At 40.0% G+C, this 11,311-nt stretch overlaps 1 protein-coding gene and 2 long non-coding RNA genes across 3 annotated transcripts in view; 1 reads left to right on the top strand and 2 right to left on the bottom strand.

The window, feature by feature from the left end:
• Positions 1-6,411: 6,411 nt before the first annotated feature.
• LOC116695923 (uncharacterized) lies at positions 6,412-7,441 on the top strand. Its single transcript, XR_004333587.1, has 2 exons — positions 6,412-6,759; positions 7,367-7,441. It is a non-coding gene; the product is annotated as an uncharacterized LOC116695923 (long non-coding RNA).
• A 36-nt stretch (positions 7,442-7,477) lies between these two features.
• Positions 7,478-11,311, bottom strand: part of artn (artemin) — a 37,619-nt gene continuing 33,785 nt past the window's right edge. The window contains 1 exon segment of the mRNA XM_032526452.1: positions 7,478-8,296. Coding sequence (XP_032382343.1) covers positions 7,887-8,296 — 410 coding nt within the window. The 3' untranslated portion in view covers positions 7,478-7,886.
• On the bottom strand, positions 9,157-9,744 carry LOC116695924 (uncharacterized). The gene is made up of 3 exons (XR_004333588.1): positions 9,610-9,744; positions 9,509-9,510; positions 9,157-9,235 (listed from the first exon to the last, which is right to left on the bottom strand). It is a non-coding gene; the product is annotated as an uncharacterized LOC116695924 (long non-coding RNA).

Raw genomic sequence — 11,311 nt, 5'->3', positions numbered from 1 at the left:
CCCCCAACCACTCAGGGAGCCTGTCCAATTGCAGCCCACTCATGTATGTATGTGTATCACAGGCCTGTGTGTAGTGTTTAATACCAACAGAGTGTAAATTGTAATTTTCACCAGTGGGGATTAATAAAAAGAATAAATTATAAAAACGGTCAGGGTTTGTTTGCATTTCTTCAAACCCATCACAGTTATCTTAGGCAATGCTAAGCTCCAGAAAAATAGCAAAACAGTCTCAGGAAGGAACTTGTTTTGGTGGAACCTGTGCATCCCATAAAAGAAAACGCATCCAATATTAAATGACGTTAACTGTTCACAAAATACAGTACCGTGAGCTATTTAAATTAGCTGGATACACGTAGCGTTTGTTTTTACCAGTGTATTACCGTGTGTATTTTGTCCTTAGCAAATCCCACCAAATGTTCCAGTTAGAGAGTAATGCCGTAAACATGTTCTATGTAAATCTTTACAATCATTCCCAGAGAGAACCAGGCAGGCACGCCTTGTTACAAGATCCAAATTTTCCTTAAAACGTGCCATTTTTAGCGTATAATATTGCTCAGATACAACCGAAGTTTAAAGTAAACAAAAAGTGAGGGACATCCGGCGGAACTTCCGGAACTATCCAGTTAATGCAGTTGGTTAATTGATATAGAGCATGGGTCTCAAACTCGCGGCCCGGGGGCCAATTGCGGCCCGTGGGATGATATTTTGTGGCCCCCTACTTGACATCAAAGTTAAGTGTTAGTGCGGCCCGCGCGTTCTGAAACGTTTTCTCATTGCGCTTGTCACTTATGGGCTACCGTAGTAGTCTCCTGACAGCGGCGTAACGGTTGTCAAGCTAGCTAAGTACTCTTAGCGGCAAATGCCTGAGGTTTGACAATGTGATGTCTGTTGTTGTGAAATTCACCAACCATATCAGATCTAGGGGCTTAAAGCACCGGCAGTTCCGCGCCCTGTTTGGAGGATCTAGTTGTTGTTTTTTTGGAATACTTGATGCGGCCCAGCCAAACCCAGACTCTACTTCCAGCGGCCCCCAAGTAAGTTGAGTTTGAGACCCCTGATATAGAGTAACTGCAGACCTACTGACAGGTGAACCAGGTGTGCCATCATCACCAGTAACTGACACCGTTCCAGATAACGATTCGTAGGAAAGGAAACGTCTCATTTTATTAAAAACACTTGATTCCTCTTTCCTCACATCTTTTCCTTGCATCGCTTCCTCTTGTCTTACGTGGAAGGGGTTCACATTTGAGAATAAGATGCAAGTTAGGAAAATAAGGAGACATTTAAGACAAATTAGAAGCATCCATTGTCTGTGTTCATCTAATCTTAGCACAAATCAGAGGGAAACAGTAAGCCAAGAACGGTCTGTCTTGATTATATATTGTATCTAGCTGAATACATAAAATCAAATAGTTGGTTTAAATTTGTGGAGTAGTTATTAGTTAAACTATGTAAGTAAAACTCAGATATGAATGGACCTTTGTTTGTAATATGCTTGTCTGAAAATGTTCTTGAGAGTTGTCATTTTGCTTCTAAACCGTACAACTTCTATTTGCTGTCATAGAAAAACACAAGTTGGTGTAATTAAAAGCAAATGTGAGATGGTGTGCAAGCTTGCTTGTAAGCATTCTGCACATGAGCCTGAATAACACACAAAAAAGTAGTATTTCAGTGAGCTGAATAGTGTGAGGGCAGAACCAATTGTAGTAATACAAATATGTGGAGGTGCTTTGTTATTCCATTATCAGTGGAAACACACTCTTCAGAGATACATATAATGTAAGACACAAAGTAAAACAGGCCAACGCTTCACTTAAATGTCTTTTTGACTAATTTAAATGCAGCTGAAAACAAAAAGCTTGTATGAGTACTGTCTTGGAGAACTTGCATGTACAAAATAAATATTCTACCATATGATATGTGATCTTTAGGGTCCTCATCTTTTTATATTGGTCAGATATCAAAGGACTGGAAACTGAAACTGGTTTTGGTTTTGAGCTTTTATGTGGTCCACTCAGATTTCTCAAAGTCTCATAAACGTGCAGCGCAGAGAGGTGGAACATGGTGATGTGAAGCATGCAACAGCTGTCCTGATACATAACGTTGCAACTATTACTTTAATGTGTATAACCGGACCATCTATCTAGAAAACTGCAGCACGCAGCCAATGTTTCGTACCAAACAAGAAGAGTGCCTTTAAAACTGGTTAATAATGTTAATTATTATTATTGTTAAATACTATTGCAGATACTGAAGTAAAATAATTTTATAATCTGCATATCATGTTAAAGGCTAATATATTATATGGTTGTAATTACATTTCAGTGGCAAGTTAATGAAAAATGTAATAACATGAAATCTAACAAAAAGCCAAAATAAGTGTGTATGTTCATTGATACATTTTGGATTTTAACTGTGTGTAACAGCAAGGGCCGACACTACCAGCAAACACAGGTGTGTACACCTACAACTATTTAACCTTCATGTGGCCCCCCCACTGCAGAGACGGTTAAACATCACAGCTGATTGTTGGTAGGTGGGAAGCCAGTGAGGGATCATGTCCTGTATTTGCTCTCGTAATGCACTTAATCATTTCTTTTGGCTTATATTACAATATACACTACTGTATTTTACATTGTTACATTACAGAACATGGTACTGAAATCCTAATGTAAAAACTCGGGCTGTCCAAAATTAACACGATAATAATGAGTTAACGCAAATCATTTTTAACACCACTAATTATTTTGACGTTATAAAGCCCGTTCTGTGATTAGGACTGCTCTGTAGTTTGGGAAATCAGGAAATGATAAAGCAGTGATCATCTGGACGGCTAGCAGAAACAAAGCTCCTAGTAATAGAAATGGTAAAGTAGCAGAAATGGACAAAGAAAAGGGTCTTCTGAATGGAAAGTTGAACTTCATAGCCCTTCCAGATGGTTCTCTCCGCAAGTTATTTGCATGTACTGTTGATGCGAACTTGTTGCAATAATAATAAACATTTGCTCCCATTTATACGTCTGCTTCCATGTTGAAAGAGCATCAAAAACCTGAAAAAAATCCATTAAATCCATTTTAAAGTACATTTAGAACAGATAACAAAGCAAATGGGAATAATTTGCGATTAATTGCGAGTTAAATATGGACAATTATGTGATTGTTCACAATTAAATATTTTAATTGATTGACAACACTTGTAAAACTATGTTATTACATTATATGCAAAAAATAAATATAGGCCATTAGTTATAGTATCAGTTTTGTATTAACCACTAACCATACCATAATCTCTCCCTAACCTTTGTCATACCGTGGTTGTCATGCACAGATATTGTATTAACAGAAATCTTTGAAATGGTGGTTTTGGACATTAAAATATGATGTAATTTAAGGTAATCTGGGGTTCAGCTGAATGTACTTTCTAGCAATAACTGGTATATCAGGCTGTTTATTTCAATTGAAAGCAGTATAGAATTTACAGTATATCGTAGCCTTTATCTTAATTACAACCATTATTAATATGTGTTGCATTTCACATTGTGTGAAGTTATGTTAGTGGTGACACATGTCACAGTCCAAATTGTTTCTTTACAAACCAGTTTCGGCATCTAATCTGTAGTAGTTGGATTAGATGTGACCATTGTTTTAAGCCACTTAACTATGAGAGAGACGGAGCAGGGACCCATATACATATATTGTATAAAATTAAGATTCATATTAAACAGGGCCTACAATAGCATGTGAGACACAAAAATGACAGAAATGCTAATAACTGTATATTATACAGCTTTCACTAGTTTATTTGTGTCTCACTAAATCAGTCGTACACACAGTCCTCTCCATAGTCAATCTGTGGACATGTAATGCATTGTTATAAATTGATAATTGCTAACAATGGCTAACCTGTAAATGGAAAGCATTCAACTCGGGTGTGAGGTCGTTCCCAGCTTCGGCTTCCGAGTAACGATGTAACTGGAACGCGCTTTTGCAAAGCTGTCTGAGTTCCGAGCTCGGAAACCCAAGGTGAGGGGGCGTGCTTCCGACTTTGACCTCGGAAAAGCCGACCTCCGAGTACAAATGGAACGTTAGTCGACTAACTCTTGGATTTGTTGATTTAATCGCCAGATCTGTTAAACTGAGTTTCTCAACAAAGAATCGTGCACTTTAAATCTTGTGTTTACCAGAGATGTGCACGTTTCAAGCAAGTTTCTTGGAAATAAGCCATTCAGCATGAAAAGGGATAAAAATGGACTAATCAACTAAAGAAATCTTAGTCCACTAAGCAGCGAGCAGCCCTAACAGACATGTAAACAAGCTGTGCTTTAATTGGTACTCCAGAGCTAGTGCGGTGGCATTTACAATTAACATAGGTTGGCACAAGTTGGCTGGAGGACAGTGTGTTAGGATCTGATCTGCTTTGCTGAATTTAGAGAGCCACCAGGGTCATGTAAAGCGCAACACATTTTACTCCCATCGCGTCAAAAAGCTACGCCTGGTCAGGTGCCTTTGGCTTTGTTGCTTTTGACGCGATGGGTCTGGACGTACAGTACGTTTAACTGGCATGCGACACGAGACCAGGGCATTTAGGTTTAGTAAAAGATATTGGGAAGGGCTACAAAACGGATGTTTCAGTGACACGCGGGACAAGAACGGGGACATGAACCCCGGTCTCATGGGTAAAAGTCCTGTGATATTTAACCCATCCCCTCCTTTCCCTTTCATACTACTCTCTACCGTTGTCTCTCTTTATACTACGTCGCTAAAGGGTGATTTTTGAGTTGGGCTCTGACGCTGAGAGACACTGGCCAAGCATCAGTATTTTACGAGTTTGGAGTGAGAACCTGTTGCAAAGCACTAAAAATGTCATCCACTAAAATAAACAAAGCTAAATACTGTTGTGTGTGTGTGTGTGTGTGTGTGTGTGTGTGTGTGTGTGTGTGTGTGTGTGTGTGTGTGTGTGTGTGTGTGTGTTGAGCACATTAGAAGATGCCAAGTCCAATATATGCTTTCATACTGAGTTTTTCTTGACCAGATATTTTGAGCTGCCCTGGAAGGAAAGGTAGTCGTATCACATGGTGAAAGCTAATTTTAGTCTTATGAAGACCATTATATTAACAAAACAAAACATACACTTCAATATACATCTGAGTTCTTATTAGTGTCTCTTCACATCATAGTATTTGGTCTTTAAACTGAATTTTTTTTCTGATTTGAGGCTGTCTACGTCCTGCTGCCTTGACTTCGTTATAATAGAGGCTTTACAGTTGATTTACAAATATCCAGAAATCACATTTGGCTCCATCACGGAGGTTCCCTGGATAACCGGCTTTTGGCAAATAATGGAAAAGTATTATAAACTATAAAACAACCACGTAAGATAAAGAGATCAACAATGCTTTGGTGTGGATGTATAAGTCAGTAATGTTCAAAATAAAAGGAAGTAGATAAAGTTGGGTTTTAGATACAGTGAATACTGTGACGTGAACAAATGATTGAGTTTTTGGCTTTGTTAGCTTGGTTCGCAGTTGGCAGTCAAACAAAACGAATTTCCAACATTAAAATGTCCTACGCTTACTCGCAGACTTATGGAGCCGATGACTCACATTTCAAATCATAACCTGTCTTCAACTTCCATTTAAAAAAGAAAATACAAATTCAATTTAATTGAATTCAAAATAACTGAAACCGTTAAAAGCTGCCATTATATTTCAGGTTGGGCTGTCCTTGTGTCGCATTGAAACAAAGTCACAAAATATGTGTGTGTGCTATGTGTGTTTTCAATTCAAAGGAAAATCAATATAGGTGATACTCTGACGTTAAGGTTTTCTCCATACAATTCTGCGAATATAAAGGGTAATATTTTCAAATTTGTGAGCCCAAAGCATTACCCTTGCCTTGAATTAATAAAGTTGAATTAATAATAACAAAGTAATTTGTTTCAAGTATTTATTAGTGAATTTAATATGTTCAACTGTGTTTCAGCACTCCATGTTCACTCCATGGGACGTCTGAATGGGCTGCTTGGCTTTAATATAGTTTGGATTTTATGTTTAAGGCTATGATATATTTGACATCCTTTAAAGTTTTCAGGATAATAAATAATAATGTTTCCAATCCAAAATTGCCACAATATAATCATTTGCGAACACAAATAAATAAAAATGTTACCCTTCATACCTGCTGGAGTATGTTTCAGCTACAAAGGTCTCCATGTGGCCTCTTCTATTGCTAGCTTCTATTTCAGGACCAGCTATCTTGTTAGCTAGATAGCTAAGAAGGTCTTGAGATTTTTTTGCCAAACAAAAACAAATTACTGGTGAAATCAACAGCTATCAGTTAAAAAGAACAGTTACCAATTTACCATACAGAATTCCATTTCACGCTTAGGCTACATTTACATAGCTATGTTTTGGTTAAAAAAGGAATAACTTTTTCCTACGTTTCCCCCTCTCATTTCCCCTGCTCCGGCGTTTCCGAGCCCCTAAACCGGAGACATTTGGAAACACTTCTGACCCGTTTTGGTTTGGAATCTGCGGGGTTGTGATTCAGTCTCAACGGCCGCAAACGGACACCTTTGGCGATACCCACACTGACGCCAACGTTTCTCCGCCTGATTTGGTCTTATCGGTCACGACGTCTCGTTCTCTGAGACTAAGCTACTAACATTACCATGGCAACTACCAGGAACGGGTGGAGTATACATGCTGCCTCCTGTTTATGCCCAGTATACGAGAATGTGGATGAGATATGAGGTTTGGGCGTGTTGAGCCCAGTTCAGACCAAAGATTTGCAACCCATTTTCGAATGTTTCAGAGAAAAGTTGCAGCTGTCTGAAGCGGCCCGTCTCAACTCGACTCAATCCAGCTGATGGCGTCGCTGCGACTCAGCGGTTCAAGTCGCAGAGACTGCTTTTAGAACGTAAGGGACGTCTCCTGTTTCAACGGCCAATAGAGAAGTCAGTTATAATAGTCAGATCCATAATCCATTTTATTTCTGGGCTCAACGTGCGGCTGCGTGCACGTACGAGCTAGAGAGTGACTGAAGAGAGGGAGTGCCTGTGACAAAGACATGGGAAATAAAAGGGAAATATCAGGGAAATAAAACCCATTTTTGCAGCTTCATAACTAGAAATGTAACTGCAGCAAGCAACTCACTTTCACTATTGTCATCCACATTCATATTTAGACGCAACAAATGAAATGTTCAGCTACAATAAGGCCTTGAAGTTGTTAGTTAGGACGGAAGCACAAAGAGTCGTTGCTATGGAGCTGATCCACCGTCATGTCTCGTGGCATTGGTGTGAACTGGCAGGTTTCAGAACACTGCACACAGACTGTCACAAATCTTTGGTCTGAACTGGGCTTTAGTCTACACGGAGATTAGTTTTTCTACTGGAGCTAAAATCGCTTGGGTGCACGGAGATCGCTTTCGGCTCCAAACTCCAAACGCTTAAAAACCAAAACTTAGCAATGTGAATGTAGCTTTCGAAATGTGATCAGCTACTACTCAGAGTTTCTTTTCCAAGGACCGGAAGACCTCCAACATGGCTGCGGTAAGCCCATGCTGAATGAGGTTTCCTCCTCTTTGCTTATTGCTGGTAGCATTTAATCAAACCTTCCACTGCACCAGGCTGGTGGAAGACATCCAGCCTGCTGGTGGCATATGGGTCGATCTGAAGGTCTCTGAACCTCCATTAACAACAGCCGAGCTATCAGCGTAGGACAGGCCGCGGCCACCGCACTGCGGATCCCATCCCCGGCCCACGCCTCACACCACATGAACCAGGGTTTAGAAACCCCCTACAGAGACCAGGCCTCGCGGCATGCTGCAATTTCATATAAGAGCTTTTCTGTGTTTGTGTAATGCAGATAGACTCTTTTTTTACAGTCAGCCCACACAGCTGCAGTTGGCCGCAGAGAGCCACCTAATGGTCCGCCAGGTAGTCTGGGTGTCCATGAAGGACACGGTCTCGTAACGAGTAGGCCGACAGCAGGGGTGACTGCTGACCCTCTTGTCCGAGATGCTCCCGTTGTCCATCAGAGCTTTGAGGGCCAGGTCATAGTTTTTGCGGGCGCTGTGGCAAGTCCCAACACAGTACTTAAAGAGGACTATTTCGTCCGAGTCGTAGCCGAGACCGAGGTCCCGAACCCGGATTTCCTTCCTTTCCAGGTGGCAGTCGGGGCTGCTCTTGGTCTTCTTGCGGTTCCTCCGGGACGTCCTGGGCGAGTCTGGGTCCCGAGGGGAGCGACGCCATCTGCTCTGCTGGATGTCCTCTTCCTGCATCAGCGACCACTCTACTGAAGAAAAAAAGGAAACACAGACAGGACACCTGGGTAGTCAGTTATTAGGTTTTCAAAAGAAAAAAAAGGTCAAAATTGTGTGGAAGTAAGAAAGACATTGTGGCAGAAAGTGACCAGATTCTTTTTCCCAAAATAAGGTTTTCATGTAAATCTAAAAGCAGTATCATTACGTTCTATGATTGGAAATGTATAATCTAATTTAAAGACCCACCTATTTTTACCGCTTAAATTATCTTTTATTACTTTGTTCTGTTTTTCAATCTATTGTTATATAATTATATAACTCCCTCTTCTAATTTCCAGCTACTTGAATTGACTTTGGTGTCTTTGTGTCAGTTTTGTGTTGTTTTTTATGTACTTTTTTAATATATGCTTTGTTTTCTGTTGAGGCAGATTTCAAACTATCTGCTTTGGTTGTAAAGAACTTTGGGTCAACTTCTGTTGTTTTAAATGTGCTGTAAAGTTAACTTAACTTGACCTTATTAATGTGATGCATGATTCCTGTTCAAACAGGTTGTTAAACAGCGAAGGATCAATCTTTATTGCACACCAATGGGTTATTAGCGGTGATGGTCAGTTTGATTTGAGAGAGGCAGAAAGGCCGGATTGTCCAACATTTTTTGATGACTTCGGTTTTTTGAGACTGTCCTCCCCCCAAAAATCACAGTTTTGTATACATTTTTATTCATTTACATTAGTAAGCTGCAGGACAGCGTCAAAACATGATCTGCTCGAAAGAGAAAAAAAATTGAATGCGTTATTCTACCCTGCACTTCCGGAAATGCACATTTCAAACCAAACTGACGCCCATGAGCCTGTGTATGTTGCGCTCTGTGAAAAACTTTTATAATGATGAGATGCTTTGTTTCTCTCACTATGTCTCTAGAGTCAGTACTCGCTCTGAAGCTAATCGCCGTCACTCTCTCACTTCTCCCTCTACCTAGGGCTGGGCGATGCGGAGAAAATCAAATCTCACAATGTTTTTGACCAAATACCTCGATATGGATACCACAATAATATTGTAGCGTTGACAGTTGGTGCTTTCACAAAATATTTACACAATGAGATTTTTGATAAATAAAATTATCAGTAATGTGGATATAATGACTAAGTGGGTAAAGGCAAATAATAAAAACAGTTACAACAGTCTGGTAGGTTCAGAAAATGACATTTTACTGTAATGCGGCCTTTAAAACCAGGAAAAGACACCACTTATGCCATATTTTGATATTACAATATCCAAAATCTAAAACGATGTCTAGTCTCAAATCACAATATCAATAGAATATCGATATATTGCCCAGCTCTACCTCTATCACCCCCCCCACACACACACACACACACACACACACACACATGCCGGCTCAACACACACCAGCACGTATAAACACCAGGTCACTCACGTAGGCTACGGCGTGGAGCCTACGCAGAAGCATAAAAACGGCCTTAAGTCTTAAATGAAATTAGAACAACACTATGTAACATGCAGCTGTAATTGAATGTAACCTATTATTGCACGGTAATAATAATAACGTATTCATGGAAACCCTCAAGCACAGGGTATCAAAAGGTAACAAAGACATCTTGTATCACTTTTCTTCACTTAGCCATATGTTAAAGAGCTCTGATTCGACCCTTTGCCTCAACTCACAAATTCCTGGTGTATGTAAACATATTTGGCATGTCAACTGTACTCCATTTAAAAAATCTGCTGGTCCAACTACATGATGGAAGTTGGATCAGAGAGAGACAAAGAGGAGGTAGTTTTTATTTCTACGTGTCAGCAGCAACCAGGAGACTGGAGCCTTTGAAATTATGGATTGTAGTAAAAAAGTAGTAAGTAGGAGGAAACTCCAAAAAATGAGACTTGAGTTAGTCCTGGCCGATTTCAACGCAGATTTGGAAATTCCACTGGATGTCCCTCTTTTTTTCCGGATGTCCGCCACTTTCCTCTTTCTTTGTGTTGGTGTTCTAAACTCTGGTGGATTTCTGAGGACTATGGTTACCTGCTCCTCAAATCTCTGTAGGGTAAATCCAGACAGCTAGCTAGACTATCTGTCCAATCGGAGTTCTCTGTTGCACGACTAAAACAACTTTTGAACGTACATGTTCCACCAAAACAAGTTCCTTCCCGAGGCTGTTTTGCAGAGCCACCGTTGCTCCGTCCAGCGCTTAGCAACACCCAAACACGTTTACCTACCATCCAAGAATGCTGTGTGGTCTAGCCAGACCCTCCCCAGCAGCGCCGTTTCAGAAGGTCTGGCAATGCTAGACTAATACACTCCTATATCTGTGACTCCTATGTTTTGGTGTAAGAGTTATTCTCATGTAGGATTTTAGTGCTTTAGTTTGAGAGAAGTTAGAGGTCCAGAGGACTCTTTGTGTACACGGGTGCTGTAGAAAAGCAGTATTTTCCCTCCTTGGTTCTAATATAAAAACCGTTCCATCCACACATGCAATCAAACCAAAAATACCATCTTCAGATCCAAATCTGTTTCTAGCTGAATTCATTTCTTTGTATTGATTTTATGAAATATGTTTCATGTACTGTATGTTGCATTTACCTGCCTCAACCGCAAAACAACCAGCATTGTGGGTGACCTCAGCCCCCCCCCCCCCCCCCCCCCCCCCCCCCCTTCTTATATACTGTTTGGTTTTGCCTTGCATTTGCACTACTTAGAATGTATTACTGCATTGTACATGTTACTTATCTTTTTCAATTGTATATATTACTTTTCCTTTTAATCTTCATTTGTGTACGTTATTTATATTTTTAAATTGTACGTGTCCTTATTGCAGTGTGGTTCAGAGAGAAACGTATTTACAATTGCATGCAAGCACATATTGCAGAATTGACAATAAAGTTGACTTGATTTAACTAATACATTCATATGCAAAAAATTCCAATCCATTCGATTTTTTGTGTAATCTGAAAATTTGCTTTTACTTAAAGTAAGTTCCATTTTAATTTAATATAATGCTCAATTTAATCTAATTTCACATTTGCTGTCA

This window comes from Etheostoma spectabile, chromosome 9, assembly GCF_008692095.1.
Source record: "Etheostoma spectabile isolate EspeVRDwgs_2016 chromosome 9, UIUC_Espe_1.0, whole genome shotgun sequence".
Classification (NCBI taxonomy): domain Eukaryota; kingdom Metazoa; phylum Chordata; class Actinopteri; order Perciformes; family Percidae; genus Etheostoma; species Etheostoma spectabile.
This window is presented reverse-complemented; position numbering and strand designations above follow the sequence as displayed.